The sequence below is a fragment of the Cervus elaphus genome, chromosome 26 (genome assembly GCF_910594005.1).
Source record: "Cervus elaphus chromosome 26, mCerEla1.1, whole genome shotgun sequence".
NCBI lineage: Eukaryota > Metazoa > Chordata > Mammalia > Artiodactyla > Cervidae > Cervus > Cervus elaphus.
This window is the reverse complement of record NC_057840.1, coordinates 36,096,470-36,116,395: the sequence shown is the minus strand read 5'-3', so window position 1 is coordinate 36,116,395 and position 19,926 is coordinate 36,096,470. Positions and strand designations below refer to the sequence as shown.

Sequence of the window (19,926 nt, the reverse complement as noted above, 5' to 3'; positions counted from 1 at the left end):
GATGACAGAGGATGAGATGGTTGGATGGCATCACCAACTCAATGGACATGAGTTTGGGTAAACTTCAGGAATTGATGATGGACAGGGAGGCCTGGCATGCTGCAGTTCATGGGGTCACAAAGAGTTGAGAACGCTTGAGCAACTGAACTGAACTGAACTGATGTTATTAATTTGTAATAGAGTTATGCTTTCCTGGTGGCTCAGCTGGTAAAGAATCTGCCTGCAGTGTGGGAGACCTGGGTTCGATTCCTGGGTTGGGAAGATCCCCTGGAGAAGGGAACAGCAATCCTCTCTAGTATTCTGGCCTGGAGAATTCCATGGACTGTATAGTCCACGGTGTCACAAAGCGTCAGACATGACTGAGCAAGTTTTACTTCACTAATAGCGTTATATTTCACTTTGGGTAACCACCACACACACACCCTAGTTGACTTTTTTATTTTAGAGAGTGAGACATTACTATGATTCTGGGTAAAAGTTGTTCTTAGAGAAGTGGCATTTCCTCCTCATCCCTACTTCTGCATAGCCATTCCCCTTCCTTTCACTTCTTTTCTCACCTCTAGTTCACCAGTCTCTCCAGTTTCTGTTTATCTTTCCTATATTTCTTTTGCAAGAAGGAGCAGGTATATTTTCATATACCACCTTCTTCCTTACATGAGGGTAGCATTCTAGTTATATACCAATTGTACTTTACCGTTTTCATTTTACATTATGCCCTGGAAATCACTCAAATCAATTCACAGAGAGCTTCCTTATTCATTTTCACAGCTACATACTATTCCATTGTCTGGATGTGCCAGAGTTTATTCAACCACTCTTTTATGAATGAGGAGTTAACTTGTTTCTAGAATTTTTCAAACAGGAAACAATGATGCCATTAATAACTGTGCATAAGTACTTTCATATTATTAGAAGTGCATCTTCTGGGTAAATTTTTAGAAGTATGATTGCTGGATCAAAAACATAAGTGTATATTTTGTTTTGTTAGGCATTGACATATTTCCCTTCAAAAGGGTTGTACCACTCCTTTTAGATTTAGCCTTTTCTAACCTGTGGAAATTCAAGAAGTCTGTGTTTGGCAGTACTAAAACCAGCTTTATGAATGATATCCAGATACTTCTGAAAAAAAGAATAATTCAATTATTTACTTCTCTGTCTTTATGCACTAAATTAATTCATTTACTCCACAAGTGCATGTCTGAATGCTTTTTGTAAAATAGAAACTCTGGAAAAATACAAAATTAAAGAAAACTATATTCTAGCTCTTAAATAATTTACATTTTAATGAATTTATAGTGCAGTGAGTCAGGATGAAGCTCAGGTGTGCTAACGTCACACCAAACAGAGATTCTAGGCACTGCGATGTGTTAAAAAAACAATCTTAAATTTCTTATAGAAGATTGGACGTTGTCTCCAGGTCAGTCTAACATCATCCTAATGGAGTGTTTCTCTTCTTCCTTCTCTTGCCCAATGAGTTTTTCATGGAAAGCTGAACAAAGCATTATTTAACAGAATAGTTAGAGTTTTCTAAATCATTCTGACTTCTATTTTACTGATATAACAATAGTGTCCTTCTTTGTTCTGGTGTGTATTCATTGATAGGGCGAACGTGTCTGCTTTTCTCGTTCTGATGTATATTTGTTGTCTAGAATGTGGAACAAAATTGTTTTTACTAATTAATGGCTTGGAGAAAAATGAAGTAGACCCTGGTTCGGTTCCTGGGTCAGGGAAGATCCACTGGAGAAGGAATAGGCTACCCACTCCAGTATTCTTGGGGTTCCCTTGTGGCTCAGCCGGTTAAAAAATCTGCCTACAATGTGGGAGACCTGGGTTCGATCCCTGGGTTGGGAAGACCTCTTGGAGAAAAGAAAGACTACCCACTCCAATATTCTGGCCTGGAGAGTTCCATGGACTACAGTCCATGGGGTCGCAGAGTCCAACATGATTGAGCAACTTTCACTTTTGCTATGAAAGACATCATATGTAAAAAGAATCAAAAAGTCTTATTTTCACAGAAAACTTCTTTTTACCACCTCCATTTTCACAGAACAAACCTAAGTAAATCTTAGAAAGTAGAGAATTCAGATTTTGAATATTATATTTGTTAAAGGCAAAAAGTAATACATTTGAGTCTGAGGACAAAAATCCCAAGTATTTTTTGTATCCACAAATCTCAAAACCTGTTTTAATTTTAAAAAATATACCTGAAATACATGGTTTGGGCTTCTTTTACTTGCATTTATTTACCACATTGGCTCACAAAATAATTGACTGTGGGATAGAAGGAGTTTGTGAAAACTCTTTGGTTCCCTCCCTCTTACTGTTTATTTTTGTTCTTTAAAATTTAAGAACTTATATCTCAAAACATGTAAATCCATGGCTGATTCATCTCAATGTATGGCAAAAACCACTAGAATATTGTAAAGTAATTAGCCTCCAACTAATAAACATAAATGGAAAAAAAAAAAGAACTTATATTTCAAACATATTTTCAAGAATTTTTCTTTAATGTTTATATTTGTTTTGTCCCCCATTTGGATTTTTTCCTTACATGATAGATTTGTTCAGTACTTGGGTTCTAGCTTGGTTTACAGAATAACAAATGGATTCTTCAAGTTTTACTGAAGAAACCCTACCATTCTGTTTATTTTCCACTAGTTTACATAAAAAGGGATATGTTAGTATTTAGTAAGACTTGTATGACTGATGAATAGATTCATCACTACTTTCCATGAGTTTTTCTCCATTGAGTGGTCATTTTGTATGATTCATCCTTTCTGGTCTCTGGAATTCTTTAGTCTCTTTGGATGTCTCTCTGTTGCCCATTCTACAATCTTAGATTATTAAGTTTATTGTACATTTCATAGGATTTTGCAAAGTAGAGGAGGTAAAACAACATAAAACCTGTGCTTCTCAAACCCATTATGGAACAGTGTTTAAGAGAGAAAATAATTTTGAAAAACATTTTTTTCTTCACAAATTGAGCAAAAGATCTTTAGATTCTATGGTAAGCTGAACATGAAAACTTCATAGTATAATTGGAACTGGGTTGAGGTAGGAAATACAACTTATATATTCAATTGCATTTAAAAAAATGACATGTAAGGAAAGAGAAAAAATTTGTCTTCTACTAAATGCATTAATCTTGTGGTTATTAGCATATATTATTAATATGTGGCTCACAGATACTAAAATGGATGTGGAGAAAATTCTGGAGAGAATGTAAAACAGAACAGTTAAAATGAATATAAGAGATTGCAGTAGGTTCTGCCATAAAAGATTAAAGAAATATGATTTATACTTTAATCTTTTACTATTATTTATACAAAAAAAAGTATTACATATCTCATGTTCTAGGTTTTAAAGAAATAAACACCTAAGCTTATAATCCATGGGAATTCTCCCTTTTTTTTTTGTTTTGTTTCTGAACTTGATGAATGAACTTCACTAGTGAAACAAAATCCCACGGGTATGTCTCAAATTATTTACAGTGACTTTTGTGCTAGCTTTTACCTTATTCTTCTGATATCTAACTAGTAAGTTTAATTACTCAAGAGTAAAGTATTTGTGGGATATTTTTGCTTCTGATAATTTAAAAAAGTAAGCCATTTACAAACTCCTGAACTTTATTGTTAATAATACACCTTATTAAATCCTGCTGAGAATTATTGAACTGGAATCTAAGGAGTACTTTACTTTTTTCTAATTTGTTCAGTGGTTGTGAAGAGGATGAGGAGCAGTTGTTAATTGTATTCTGTAGAGACTGACTAAGCTGGGCCTACCATACTAGTCCATTTTCCCGAGACTTAGGAAGTCATACTTCTCATAGATGGGAAATCATTGAAATGAATAAGTGAGGACAACTGTAGGCAGATGAATCCTGAATGCTTTTCGGTTGTCAATGCCCCAAAGTAGGAAACTGAACCCCACAATCACTTTCCGCTTTACTCTTTCATGGCTTTCCTTTGTCTTTAAAATGTATTCTGCAAATTATGCTCTGCATTCACCACCTACATTTTTTACCCCCTTTGAACAAATAACATGGATTTTGAAAGACTATTTATGTATATGTATCATCTTCTTCCTTTGTTTTTCATGTCAGTCCGTGTACAGAGGATCACCGGTTAGTACAAATTTTAGAATTTTTAACTCCTGACTTTTATAGGTAAAAGAGAACATAAGTTTCATGCTATTTGGTAACAAACTTCAAAGTAAGTGCATCTTCTTAAAATACCCCTCACAGTTTCTTTTACGTTCCAGTCAACTTCTGAATGTAAAGAATAACCCTTTTTTTTTTTTTTTTCTGTTTGGCATTTTGTTAGTAATGCCTTGCATGATGTCATATTTTTTTTAAACTTCAAACTAGTTTTTGAAATTCATTCTGTAGTTGTGTTGACTGTGTGCACCTAATGAATGCCCCTGGAATTTCCACTGAAACCATGCGCTTGTTTGTTTTTTATGGCTCACCTTACTTACTCTTGTGTACCACTGCACAGGCATGACCAGATGTTATTGATGTCTAATAAAGTGCTGCTTATCGCATAATGAAATGGCCTGTAATCTTCTAGTACATTACTAGTACAGTTTTTCTTTTTGAACAGATTAAATTAGTCAACATTAACTCCACTGATATAGCTGATGGTCGACCCTCCATTGTTCTGGGATTGATGTGGACCATTATCCTGTATTTCCAGGTATGGTACTTCCGCTCCCTTTTCAGTTGATACAATGTCATGGATGGAGATACTGGTGGACATTTCCATAATGAAGATACCCTCATCTTCCATACTTCTGTGGTTAATCCTCAAGTTAGCAGAAATGTGACCTTCACATGTAGATTATTTTTTTGTGATCAGGAAAAGGTCCTTTCTCCTCTGTTAACATGTTGTATATGGAAGTCCCCAAAGAACTCAGGCCTAGATACCCAATCTGAAAAGTGGTCAGGACATGATGGAGATGAAATATTGGTGTAGAAAGACTTCAGGAAATTTTACTTGGTCCTCTGGAAGGAAGAGGTTCTATACTCCGTTTAAATATTAAGGGGAGAAATTAACTTGCTAATCTATCCAGGATAACTCTTTTAGCCAATAGGTTAGTTTTTAAAGAAAAATACTTTATTTTTTAGAGTAGTTTTAGGTTCACAAACAGAGAAGGCAATGGCATCCCACTCCAGTACTCTTGCCTGGAAAATCCCATGGATGGAGGAGCCTGGTAGGCTGCAGTCCATGGGGTCGCTAAGAGTCAGACACGACTGAGCAACTTCACTTTCACTTTTCGCTTGCAAGCATTGGAGAAGGCAATGGCACCCCACTTCAGTACTCTTGCCTGGAGAATCCCAGGGACGGGGGAGCCTGGTGGGCTGCCGTCTATGGGGTCGCATAGAGTTGGACACGACTGAAGTGACTTAGCAGCAGCAGCAGGTTCACAAAAAAATTGAGCAAAGAGGACAGAGATTTCCCTTGTACCCCCTGCACCCACAACATGCATCGATAGCCTCCCCCTTAACAAGCACCCCGCTTCAGAGTGGTATAATACTTTGGTTACAATTAATGAACCTCTGTGGACACATCACTATCATTTCGAGGTTCATAGTTTACATGAGGGCTCTCAGACGGTAAAGCGTCTGCCTACAATGCGGGAGACCCAGGTTCGATCCCTGGGTCGGGAAGATCCCCTGGAGAAGGAAATGGCACCCCACTCCAGTATTCTTGCCTGGAAAATCCCATGGACTGAGGATCCTGGTGTAGGCTACAGTCAATGGAGTCGCAAAGAATCGGATACGACTGGGCAACTTCACTTTCACTTTCATAGTTGCTTTTCGATCTTGTGCTAGTTTTGCTGCACAATGAAGCAAATCAGCCATGGGTAGACACATGTCCCCTCCCTTTTGGGCATCCCTCTCACTCCCATATCCCGCTCTCTCAGGTCATCACAGAGCACAGAACTGATCTCCCTGCACGATACAGCAGCTTCCCACCAGCTAGCTATTTTGCACTTGACAGTGCATATATGTCAAAGACAACAGGGTTCAGTCTTGATGCGTACATTCTACGAGTTTGGAAAATCATTAGGTTTTGTTTTTATTCATTCATGCATGTATTTGACAAGTGTCCATTACTGGGTCCAAGGTCCCATTTTAGATGTGGTAGGAAGTAAACAGAGGAGTAAGACATCAATCATGTCCTTTAAGAGCCTGCATGGTCAGTGGGTGTTAAGGGTGTTAAGATCAATCAAGCTGGAAAGAGAAAACATCTGAGGAGAGAACCGGGATGATGCTGATGCTTTTGCTGCCTTGATACACACGCAGATCGAGGAGCTGACCAGCAACCTGCCACAGCTGCAGGCTCTGTCCAGCAGCACGTCCTCCGTGGACAGCATAGTCAGCTCTGAGACCGCCAGCCCCCCGAGCAAACGGAAGGTGGCCACCAAGATCCAAGGAAACGCTAAGAAGGCGCTACTGAAGTGGGTCCAGTACACAGTCACCAAGTAAGTTCCTAGCAGGAGTTTGTTCAAAGAAACCCTTGAAAAATTGAAGTTCATTTATGACTGAGCGCTCATTGCAGTGGTTGCAGAATTTGTGGAGACACATGAATGAATGGCTTTGCTGGAGGTCTCCTTTCACTCTTGTCTTGAGTTAAAATGTAGACAGAAAGCACTCCTGATACTCTAGAAAAATCCTCTAATAAAACTAATTCCTTCTTCACTGTGTGATGGGATCCGATTAAGTTGTTTAATCCCTGCACTCTGATTAGCATGAGGACTAATTCTATTTAGGTCATTGTTTGGATTTTCTGCTGCTATTCAATAATCTTTCCACAAATAAATTAGAGGTTTAAATGTGATTATCTCTTCATGAGACTACTACGTGCTATTCAATAATATTATGAACTAAGGTCCACATTCTGAAATAATTATAATTTGTTTTTATGTCCTGAAACTTGCCAGCAATTTTGTTTTTCAGTGTTTCCTTTGATCTCATCTTTTGTCTGGAATGTAGATTATTTTGTCAACTCCAGCTTATAGACTGGGAATTTGCTTCTAGTTTTGTTTGCCTCAGAGCATAATAAATTTACATGTGTGTGCATATGTGTGATAATGTTATTGTTTAGTCACTAAGTTATGTCCAACTCTTTGGTGACCCCATGGACTGTAGCCTGCCAGCCTCCTCTGTCCATGAGATTTCACAGTCAAGAATCCTGGCGTGAGTAGCTATTTCCTTCTCCAGGGATCAAATTGCATCTTCCTGCATTGCAGGAAGATTCTTTTCTGCTGAGCTACCAGGAAGGCCATATCCATTAATACTGGATATAAAATTCCTACTCTCACAAAGTACTTTCTCATAGCAGTTTCAGTAGAGTTTTCAATTGATCATACCAACATTTTGCAGTCAGATGTGGTCAGTGATAAGATCTAGTCACATAGAAGTTGTGTTTTTGCAAGATTTCCCTAATGAAATGTAAAGTTGACTCACTTTCTATTTTGCTTTGCATGCCTAAATCTAATCTGAATTTAATGCTCTACTTCTGGAAAATAGTTGTAAACAAGTACTTATCATTATGAAACACTGAGGCACTAAACATAGGCAGTTCTATTTTTAAAGTGTTTGAAGAGCAAAAATAAGGAGTGAAAAAAATAAACATAGAGAAGATATAATTAGTGACACTAATTTATATAGTTTTGTTTAACTTTTCAAGTGTGTTGGTTGTCTTCTAATTGGGGGGTATATTTTGATGATTCAAGTTGCAATCAAAAATATTTCTGAAAGCAAAGCTTTGTGGCTCTTGGGACTCTAGTAGGGATAAAATGGAAAGCCCTTCTTACATTGCTGGCATGCTCTTTACATTCCATCCACAGTAGGCATCACTGATCTATTTTAAGCTTAATGGAGCAGGGAGAAGAAACATGCTGGGCAGGAGAGGATGTTGATCACATATATGCTGTGACATATATCATGATGCTATCACTATAAAACTTTGTAGTGATGTCAGTGTGATAGTCTGTTGTCTGTTGATCCACATGGCATTTAATTATGCAAGCTGAGTGTGCACTGGTAAAACAAGATTTTAAGTGGACTTTAAAGTTTGCAGAGAAAAAAATTTAAGGGCATTTACCAACTTTTATATTAATCAATGTTTCAGTAAGATATGTGGTATTTTATAGTTTGTGGAAATTTTGAGAATATAGTAAATAAAAAAAATTGAGTGGTATTATTTCTGCTTTATTTAGAAACAGCTATAATGAGACTAATTTTCTAAAAAGAAATTACCAGAGTATTTATCTACTGAATGTTACCTAATTCACTGATCACTTTTAAAAGCTCTAGACTTAATAAAAAATGTTGTTCAAAGACATATTTGCAACATTTTTGAAACTGCCTTTATAGTTGATAAGTTACATATAGAAAAAAAGTTATTCATTGTGAGCTTGCCTCGCTTCTGTTTTCAACAACAAAATATTACCACCAACTTGAATCTCTTCTTAATTGTAATAACTGACTTTGAATTAAGTCCACTATGAAAGAGCAAAGATTTGTCACCAGTACTTTGCCCTCAAGGCAATTCTAAAAAGAAGAATTAAAAAAACAATTTGATCAAACAGTTTGATTGGTATGGTAAATTAATCTTGCCAGTACTTGTGTGGAGTATAGGCTTTTTTGTGACTAATTTAGAGAGATGACACATCCATCTGCATTTCGTTCTACCACATTTGATGTGGTTCAGCCACATTATATTTGTCTGATATGATCTGAGAGTGTAAACACAGGCTGCTTGTCATTGTCACTAGAAATGTGTTAGAGGCTTCTTAAAAAAATACACAGAGGTGAATTATTATCAATTGCGGTGTTTTTTAAATGTTCCTTTTTTTACTTTGTTAGGTATTTTTTTCTCTCAGTTGAAAAATGTGCTTTACATTGAGTCTTTTTTTTTTCCATTTATTTTTATTAGTTGGAGGCTAATTACTTTACAATATTGTAGTGGTTTTTGCCATACATTGACATGAATCAGCCATGGATTTACATGTGTTCCCCATCCTGATCCCCGCTCCCGCCTCCCTCTCCATCCCATCCCTCTGGGTCTTCCCAGTGCACCAGCCCCGAGCACTTGTCTCATGCATCCCACCTGGGCTGGTGATCTGTTTCACCCTTGATAGTATACTTGTTTCAATGCTGTTCTCTCTGAACATCCCACCCTCGCCTTCTCCCACAGAATCTAAAACTCTGTTCTGTACATCTGGGTCTCTTTTTCTGTTTTGCATATAGGGTTATCATTACCATCTTTTTAAATTCCACATATATGCGTTCGTGTGCTGTATTGGTCTTTATCTTTCTGGCTTACTTCACTCTGTATAATGGGCTCCAGTTTCATCCATCTCATTAGAACTGATTCAAATGAATTCTTTTTAATGGCTGGATAATATTCCATGGTGTATATGTACCACAGCTTCCTTATCCATTCGTCTGCTGATGGGCATCTAGGTTGCTTCCATGTCCTGGCTATTGTAAACAGTGCTGCAATGAACATTGGGGTGCACGTGTCTCTTTCAGATCTGGTTTCCTCAGTGTGTATGCCCAGAAGTGGGATTGCTGGGTCATATGGCAGTCCTATTTCCAGTTTTTTAAGGAATCTCCACAGTGTTCTCCATAGTGGCTGTCCTAGTGTGCATTCCCACCAACAGTGTAAGAGGGTTCCTTTTTCTCCACACCCTCTCCAGCATTTATTGCTTGTAGACTTTTGGATGGCAGCCATTCTGACTGGTGTGTAATGGTACCTCATTGAGGTTTTGATTTGCATTTCTCTGATAATGAGTGATGTTGAGCATCTTTTCATGTGTTTGTTAGCCATCTGTATGTCTTCTTTGGAGAAATGTCTGTTGAGATCTTTGGCCCATTTTTGATTGGGTCATTTATTTTTCTGGAATTGAGCTGCAGGAGTTGCTTGTATATTTTTGAGATTAATCCTTTGTCTGTTTCTTCATTTGCTATTATTTTCTCCCATTCTGAAGGCTGTCTTTTCACCTTGCTTATAGTTTCCTTTGTTGTGCAAAAGCTTTTAAGTTTCATTAGGTCCCATTTGTTTATTTTTGCTTTTCTTTCCAATATTTTGGGAGGTGGGTCATAGAGGATCTTGCTGTGATTTATGTCGGAGAGTGTTTTGCCTATGTTCTCCTCTAGGAGTTTTATAGTTTCTGGTCTTACATTTAGATCTTTAATCCATTTTGAGTTTATTTTTGTGTATGGTGTTAGAAAGTGAGTCTTTCAAATGCCTGAAAGCTCTCATCCAGAAAACTCTTAAGTATGGAACCAGAATTTCTATGTCTTATCTTGTTTCTGGTGCAGCAGTCCATGGGGTTGCAAAAAGTTGGACATGTTAGTGACTGAACACACACACACAGCTTGTTAACCTGCTAAAAATTTTGATTATTTTTTCTCAGAACCAGTTAACTGATATAGAGCTATATCAGAAATCAGAAAACTCTTAAATATGGAACCAGAATTTGCTGCTAAAAATTTTGTTTTGCTTATTTTTCCTCAAGACCAATTAACTGCTATAGCTAACCACACATCACCCACTGTGGAGGAGGTTGGATTGAGTCTTTGAGGAAGCGTGCATTACCTGTTTAGAAAGTGACATTATCATTTTCTGTTTAAAGGCAGAGTGGAATAGAAGTAAAAGACTTCGGCCGGAGTTGGAGAAGTGGCGTGGCCTTTCATTCTGTCATCCACGCTATTCGGCCGGAACTGGTGGACTTGGAGAAGGTGAAAGGAAGGCCTAACCGAGAAAACCTGGAGGAGGCTTTCTCCATTGCTGAAACGGAACTGGGGATCCCACGGCTCCTGGACCCTGAAGGCACGTAGAGTGATTCTGGCGCTTGTGTCCCTCAGCTCAGGAGGGCTATGTCTTAAACCCAGAAATTACAGATGCGTCCGAGAGCTCAGAAAACTTAAGTATCTCCTGCACAAATTTTCTTTTGGAGAAATATGTGCTGCTATGTTGTTGCGTTCAACTCTTTGCGACCCCATGGAGTATAGCCTACCAGGCTCCTCTGTCCATGGGATTTCCCAGGCATTAATACTGGAGTGGGTTGCCATTCCCTTCTCCGGGGGGATCTTCCTGACCCAGGGATCGAACTGAGATCTCCTGTGTTGGCAGGCGGATTCTTTACCACTGAGCCACCAGGATGGCTGTTTGATGAGATTTCAGAATGAATATTCCTAGCTCTCAAAACACTGTCTGCCTGATTGGCTTCCAGGTGATGATGGCCGGCATGGAGCTCCCTTGCTATGTTAGTGGCCCTGTTTCCCCTCCTTGCCTGGTCTCCTACCCAGTTTCACCAGGGGGGCCAAGGGCTTTCCACCTTCTTTCTGTACCCTCCCCCCGCCACACACACACACACATGCACAAGCCACTAGTATCCAGGACACACCTCACTTCAAGGGGAAAGACCACAACCATCCTAGCCCTCAGCTTCAGAGAACACATCAGAGCTGAACCTTTTCCAAAAGGAGACTAGGAGAAGGATATAAATGGTTCTTTCCTTTTCACTAGACCAGGGGATCTTACTGTTTTCTTTGATGATCAGAAATTGAGTTTGCCCAAATGCAAGCCTAACGCAGAGATAAAGTAATTATTTTCCTAATGAGAACTACCCCCCTCCCAAACTTTTAGCCAATTTGAATGTATAAACTTGTAGGAATACAGATTAAATAGACCAAATATCAATATCAATCAATAACAATTGTTTTATGATTTAGTCCCGTGTATACTAAAAGCAGGTACTGTAGTAAATCATGTATTAAATGTTGTTTTCTTTCCACTTTTACAGTTTATGGAAGTTTTACTCTTCACATGCATTCTCCACATCAGTGATCTTATTATTTCTAAAATCCCCTTTGAATCATCTCATGAATTCCAGAATACATTATCTTTGTTTATTTTTAGGTCTTTTGAGTTGTACCACTTCTTAAATCATACACTGATAATCCCTATAAATTATATTTCAAATCACAAGAAACAATACAAAATATTAGGCCAGTTTTATATTTTTATTTTCATGGTCTCTGTTCAGTATTTTTGTTGTTGTTGCTCTATAAGTGTATTTGTAATTTCCAAATATAACCTCTTTGAAGACATTTAAGACTTGTTTAAACATTCAACACTTTTTTTTAATGTATCCAGTCTTACCCTGATTTTGTAATTATTAAATTTGTATAAATATCCTTGCTTAATTTTTACTGATTTTTTAGATAAACATCTATATACTTAAAAATGACAGTGATTGAGATCTTTTCAGCTCTCAAATTAAGTACTTAAAGAATACTTAATTGTTCAACATACAGTGGCTTAGACAGAAGGCTTCACAATGGAGAAGCTGTGTAACGACTTGGACATAAGGCATCTCCTTCTTTTCTGAAATGAATTATTAGGTGACCATATATAGTATACAAACTATATAGTCATTTATCATTCCGCGCTGTGCCTGTAACTTGTTTTACTACCTGTTTACTCTGATTCTGTAATGCACATATTATTGGTATTTTAGTAACTAGACAAAATGTATGAATAATTACATATATATCTCATATTTCTGATGAGTGTTGAAATTATTTAAATGAAACACATACTACTTTCCTAACAGCTCTTGGCTAAAATGTGTCAGCTTTCTGAGTCATAAAATTTCCACTGTATATTATCCAGACTAAACTGGTTTTCCCTCTCTCCATCTGTAAATAGTATTCTGTTTTTCTTCTGCATTTAGGACACTGTCTTTTGGTATATTAGCTAGATTTCAAAGTTTGTATTATTAAAATCTTTTAAAATGCTTATTAATTTCTCATATTTGGGTTTGGTTTTTTCAGATGTTGATGTGGATAAACCAGATGAGAAGTCTATTATGACCTATGTAGCCCAGTTTCTGAAGCAGTATCCTGACATCCACAGTACAGGCTCTGATGGGCAAGAGAATGATGTAAGTATTTGTTTTTCTTTGAGCATTGATAACACACTCAGTGACAGTGAGTCAGAGTTTTAATTATGCTGTGTTCAAAAAATTAAACTGCATGCATGTTAATATGACAGCAAGTGAATGAAGACCAATATCATCCACACTTGGGAGGAAATTAGAGGGAAAATTTTCTCTGATGTGTTGGCTGTATCAGAGAAAGCATTGTTAATAATAACTGCTGGATGTATAATTTGTATAATATGAATTGAAATCTAGGAAAGATAAGAGTGTTGAGAAACTTTATTTTAGCAATTTGACCACTGAATTAATTTTATATCATATTATTTATGCATTTACATCCTGAGTTTCCTTCTTCTGTTCAACCTGATAAAACCCAATTTTGACTTTTAGATTTATTATGTAAGTTGCTTGGAGAAGGGAATGGCAACCCACTCCAGTGTTCTTGCCTGGAGAATTCCATGGGCAGAGAAGCCTGGTGGGCCACAGTCCGTGGGATCGCAGTCGGACACGACTTCGTGACTAAACCACCACCGCCGTGTACGTTGCTACTCATTGTAAACATATGGAAGTCAGGCAGACTTATGAAAGTTCTAATTATTCACTGTGCTTAGGTTTTTCAGCCACTCAGTAGTTTAAATAACATATTTTTCATACTACTCAAGTGACACATGTTTGTTGCCATAAATAAAGAAAAACAAAAATTGGGGGGAAAAGGGAAAGAAAATCATTTGTACTTAACCTTCTGTAGAGACTCTATTCTTAAAAAAATTAATACTTTGGTGTGAGTTCCCTGTAAATGTAGACACATAAAATATTTTAACAAAAATAGAATCGTGGGGTTTTCCTGGTAGCTCAGTGATAAAGAATCTGCCAGCCAGTGCAAGAGACACAGGTTCAATCCCTGGTCTGAGAAGATCCCACATGTGATTTCCGTATGTTTACAATGAGTAGCAACTTACATGGAGGTGGTAAGCCCATGCGCCACAACTATTGAGTCTGAGCTGTAGAGTCTGGGAAATCAAAACTACTGAGCCCTCATACCACGGCTACTGAAGCTGGGCTTCTCTAGAGCCTACGCGCCTCAACAAAAGTCACCACAAGAAGAAGCCCACACATCGCAACTAGAGAGTAGTCCCTGCTCTCCACAACTAAAGAAAAGCCCGCACACCAACAACGACCCACTACAGTCACAAAGAATAAATAAATTAATAAAATTTTAGAACATAGAATCATAGTATACATATAATTTTATTTTTTCTGCTATACAAAACCTTTCTCATGCCATTCTCTCTGGAACTTCATAAAGATGAACGGTAATTTATCCAATATCAATTGTTGAAAATTTCTGATTTTTTGCTGTTATAAAAATACTTCCATGAACAATTGTGTAATAAGAATTGTTCTACAACTCTTTCTTAAAGAGGAATTCCTAGACTAAAGCGCATGCAGAGTTTTGTCAAATCCTCTCAGGAGGATGTCTCATTTTACACTCTAGCCAGCACACCAGAATGCCTATATTCTGTCTTTAACAACAATGGATATTACATTCTCCTATTTTTTAAAAGTACCCTATTAGGTTTGGGGATTTTTATTTGTTTTTTAGAGAGAGAGGTGGATTTACTACTGAATTTAAAATTAATTATTAGGCAAAATGACATCAGGGAAAGTAATAAACGAATGTTCAAGACGTGTTAAAAACGATCTGTCTTTACCATTCAGGTCTCAACTAGAGTTTACTGTTCAGGTCTTAACCAGGGTTTTCAGAGAGGCTTGAGATTATAATTAAGAGAAACGAGAAAAACAAACAAACAAAAAATGCACTGTTTCTTAGAAACAGATCTAAGGAAGGAAAAGATCAGAGGAACATAACCCAAAGTTTTCAAGTAGGAAAAGGTTTTGCAGGAATAGAAATCTTTGTAAAAGAATTAAACGAAACAGCAGTAACTGGTGTTTCCTAGGTCACTTGGATAAAGTTAATCTGGTATTTGATAGAACTATGTTAGTTATTTTAAAAACTGTGGTTTCAAGAAACCATTTCTTTGTTCCTTGCCAAGCTTGGAAGGAACAAATATTGATCACCAGAGTAACTTATTCTACAATAGGCAAACTAATGTTCCTAAGAAGCACCACTGAACACGAAAGCCTCTCCTTGCAAACTCCAGTGTGGACTGAATCGTGTGCGTGGGATTCATTTGGTGTTTTCTGGGTTTTGAGAATGTGATTTGGCATGGACGGTGCTCTGTGAATAAGAAACTCTGTACAGAGGTCTGTTAGAACTCCCTCATAGGGCACAGAGAAAATCAGTTTTCCATCTGATTGTCATATCTAAAGTTCTTATATTGGCCAATTGGATTTATTTCTCACCTGATGTCTAAGCTTGTACTGTTTTAATTTCTCTGACATTAATCATCTCTCCAGATCAGTAAACACAGTGGCTGGTAATGTCTGAGAAATAAAGGGAGATACTTATGTTAATGCTCATGAGCAAGGATTTAATGTAAAAATCCTCAGAGATTTGAAATACACTCCTGCTTTAAACTTGTTAATATACTTAACTAAAGAGCTTTATTTATTGTTAAGCAATTAATCACATTCTCTAGAAGATAAGTTCTGATTTTTCTTTTAAAAACTTCCATCTCTTTCCTAAAAGAAGGATGCTTCAGGAGAGTTTCAAAAAATAATTTTGAGGAAAGCATGTTATAAGTGTTACCCTTTTTTAAATGATGGGTAGAATATGAACATCTAAATATGAATATTTTAAATAGAAAAAAGATTTTTTATGATGTATGACTTATTTTTGTTTGATGCAACTTAATGGCCCCCTATTTTGTCTAATGAACCTTGAAGATTTTATAGACTATACACATTAGGGTTGGTGTCATCTCCTTGAAGTCCTCATTACTTTTGTACTCAAGTTTTAGTAAATAGTTTTTTAAATTCATTTTTAAAAATACTGGCATCAACATATCTATCAGGCTTTCATTTTTCCTTCTTTTTGATTCTTATATCCCCTTTATGAATTTAGTTATTTTATAGATACTGTTTTAAATCTGATTTTATGATTGGAAATAGTGCCATGTTTTTCTTACTTCAGCCAGTAAAACTGATAAAGAACTTTTTCCTTAAAAGTATTCCTTGGATAATTAATGCTAAATTATTAACAAATGCAATACACCCCCTGGTTTATCGCTCTCATTTATCAAACTTTCAATTATTTATTCACTCATTCCTTCCCCAATTTCAACAAATTTTACTGACTGTTTTCAGAACCACAGCTCAGTCTTAGTTGTATAGGAATACAGAGATGTATATCATGACAGTATAGAGAAAAATATGAATCCATATACCTTTTCTTTACATTGTTCTCCTTTCAAAATATTTACTATTTTAAGACATATGTATAGTATATATATAGTTACATATGACTATTAAAAATTAAAGCAAAACCATCAAATGCCAGAATTCGACATTACCTTATTTGATTCAGTTTGATACTTTCAAAACTTGTGAAAATATCTTAAAATAACTATACCCTTCAAATTGTTGCCTGTTTATTTATAGACAGATACCTCTCCATTTTTTTGTGTTTCCTATATAATTTTTGTCCATGATTTATGTTATTTTTGTATATGTTATCTTTTCATGTTGTTAGGAAATACTTCCAAGTTTCCCATCTTTTACAAATTCTATCCAAATTCTTAAGGTAAGATTTAAGTCATCTTGAATTGGTGCCTTCTTTCAAACATTCTGCATTCTATAGCTTGTTAGCCATCCCTTTGCATGTATTTGTCTTTATATACACATTTATTTTAATACCTTAATTCTGTTGTTTCCTTTTCCTTTCTAGTAGAAAAATAACATATGTGTTCTTAAATATTAGTTAAAGTCTAAGCTACTCCCATGGAAACTTTCCCACTAATCTTTAATTATAAGATGGCATTAATTAATTTCTTTTTAATAATAATAGCACTAACAAAAGGAAAAATTAAAATAACTATTATTTATTTATGTGTGACATGGAAAATAAAAATTAAGTTAAAGCTTTATTTTTTCATTTTAATATATTAATAGGAAATAATTAATTGAAAAAGGTAAGTGTTCAATTAGCTTGTAACCCTGAGTTTCATCACAACTCTTCTGCTCAATATTGAGTAACATGGTTTAGTAAAGTTCATAGAACAGAGTAAATGCTCAAAAAATATTTGTGGAATTCATGATTAAGGATTCTTTCCCATATCTAAGTTACTTCCGTTTTTCTACCTAGGCCTGAAGTTAAGGATTTATCAACACAATAGACTTTATGCCAACACTGGAATAAAAAATTAGAAGTAAAAATTTTTATTTCATGCTTCATGAAATATGAGTTTAAGTATATATAAGTACACTACAAAACATATAATGCATGCATTTGAGTGAGTAAGTGAGAGAGAAGAAAAACTAGTGAGAATGCTAACAGTTTGGTTATTTGGCATTTAGATGGTCTCTAGGCAAATAGACCTCCATGTCTTTGAATGTGTGTGGAAGTTACCAGTTGAAGAAAAACCACCACACTAAATGAGTTTTGAAATCTAAATCTAAATATTTCATTTTCCTTTAAAAGAAGGATGCTAAGTGTATACAGAGCTGCATCCTTTTTAACCTTACTATAATTTGCACTTCCACACCAGAAGAAAAATTTGTTGAACATACTCTAATAAAGTTAATAAGAACATAATTTTTTTTTTCTCTCAGATGATTTTGTGAAATAATTTCAGTTGGTGAAGAAAAGCTTATGATGAGCCTGTCTTGGGAGAGTCAAAGCCCCATGCTCACTTTGGTGAGCTCCACCAGTGGTCATGTTAAGCTCAGGTTCCTTGAAGGTAGAACAAGAGCTTTGTGTTCCTCTGAAGTCAGGAGATACATCATTAGTACTGTTGTGGGCATGAAAGTCAACCAATAACGGAACATGTGCCTTGATGCCATTCCCTTATTCATTCAGAAGAGCCATCATGGGAAGTGCTGAGACTTTGGAGTCCTCCTATTCCATTTTGTCCTCTAACTATGTTACCAATCAATCATTTATTCCACACTTATCTATTGAGTGACACCAGATGCCAGACTGCTATGTTAGTCTGGAGAAAAAAAGATACATATATGGTTTGGAATGCTGAATGGAGGAGGGAGGAGAGACAATGAAATATGATGTATTTTGGGTGAATATTTGAGCTCAGGTTGTTGCAAGATCATAGAAAAATGTTCTCAACATGTGGTCCCTAGGCCAGCAGCATCAGGTTCACCTGGAAACTTGTAATGAATATGCATTCTCAAGGTACACTAAGCCAGAAAACCGGATGGTGGGCGCAGTCATCTCTTTCACAAGCTCTCCAGGTGATTCTAGTGTTCACTGAAGTTTGAGAACCACTGGCAAAAGAGAAACTCATAACTCAGATCTGTGGATCAGAAGAAAGCTTCCTAGAGAAGGGTGCACCTGACCAGAGCTCTGAGGAAGTCATCACCCAGGGGAAATTATTCCAGGCAGGAAGAGGGTTGTCTTTGCAACATCAGGAAGTGAAAGAGGACACAGGTCATGATAGCACGTGTGGCAGCCTCTGCTCTGGATGTGTTGACAGAGAATCTCTAATTCTCCTCAAAACCATGTAAGGGCGGGGGGGGGGGGGGAGGTTGCCATGACTACCCAGATGATGGTACAACAGAAGAGAGGATTTTTAAAAATTGTATCTGAATTCACAGAGCTAATGCACATCAGGACCAGAGTTTGAAACCAGTTTCGCCTGCCTCCATAGCCAGTGCTCTTTCTCTTCTGCTGTTTGACCTGTCAGGAGACAGCCACTTCAGTCTGTCATAGGGCTGTGATCATCAGATGAGATGTTGTAACAGAAAGCTAAATGCCAAAAAATCATGTTAAGTATGTGATTACTCTGGCCTTCTCACCTGATAAGAAGTCTTGATGACGGTTTAGGATATTTTCACTACATTAGTGCTAGAATAGCTCTTACTATTTGTGGAAACAAGTCTGTAACTCTCCAGTTCTTTTTCATTTTTGAGACGTGAGTGGTAGCTTGTATGCATTCATTCAGCGGAAGATCTGGTAAATATCTTATAGGTTTCATGTTGCCAGGGTTTGGGAATACCATATTGAACAAGATAAATGTGCTTTCTGCCCTCATGGGGCTTATGTTATAATAGTGCATAATGTTTTTAAACATAATGTACATGAGTAATCCAATGTTACTCTGACTGAAGCTCCTTTAATTCAGTCAAAATTAATCTTATCTTGATCAGTCCTCTGGGTTACCAGTGGCCTTGGGTTAAGATGCAACCACAGGCCTATTTCCACTCCCATTCCAGCCACTGCTTTTTCTGAGTATTTTTGTGCTTAGCACATTTCCTCTGGAGCATATTTTCTTAATTAAATTAATGTTTCTTGAGAAGGACAATGGAGGTAGATAATTTCGGTATTCAGTATGATAATTAAGATTTTTTATAGAATTAATTTTTGCTTCTTATTCTCCAGAAGAGGTGAGGGCAGGGAAGGAGAAAGTTTTTCAGAGACGTTTGGAGCTTATTAAATATTCACTGTATTCTAGGATCAGTCAGGCATTAATCAGCAATTAAGTAAATGCACAGTTACTAATCAAATTGTAATGTCTGCTGGTTTCTAGAGAGAAGACAGGCTAATTTTGAAGGAGATGAAAGTTTGGATAGAACAATTTGAAAGAGATTTGACAAGGACACAGGTGACAGACTCAAGTTTGCAGGATAAATATCAGGTAATGTATGGAAGAGATATTTTACTTTTATTAAAAGCCTTTCATGAGTAAGATCCACATATATCATTTAATCTATGTTTAATCTTTCAAGTGATATTAATGAGAAATGTCTTTTAAAAATAATATAGATTATCTTAAGTTTACATATAATTTAAACATTTTTCTATGTAAATAGGTAGTTTTAAAAATTTAA

The 19,926-nt window shown here is 36.5% G+C and overlaps 1 protein-coding gene across 3 annotated transcripts in view; it reads left to right on the top strand.

Moving 5' to 3' along the window:
- Window positions 1-19,926, top strand: part of SYNE1 (spectrin repeat containing nuclear envelope protein 1) — a 482,339-nt gene that overhangs the window by 120,476 nt on the left and 341,937 nt on the right. The window contains exons 6-12 of one of the 3 annotated variants that reach the window (XM_043888325.1): window positions 4,103-4,123; window positions 4,602-4,694; window positions 6,308-6,486; window positions 10,651-10,847; window positions 12,857-12,966; window positions 16,616-16,666; window positions 19,626-19,733. In XM_043888325.1, coding sequence (XP_043744260.1) covers window positions 4,103-4,123; window positions 4,602-4,694; window positions 6,308-6,486; window positions 10,651-10,847; window positions 12,857-12,966; window positions 16,616-16,666; window positions 19,626-19,733 — 759 coding nt within the window. The remainder of the gene's footprint in view (window positions 1-4,102; window positions 4,124-4,601; window positions 4,695-6,307; window positions 6,487-10,650; window positions 10,848-12,856; window positions 12,967-16,615; window positions 16,667-19,625; window positions 19,734-19,926) is intronic. The other 2 variants (XM_043888326.1, XM_043888327.1) reach the window with 2 other exon arrangements.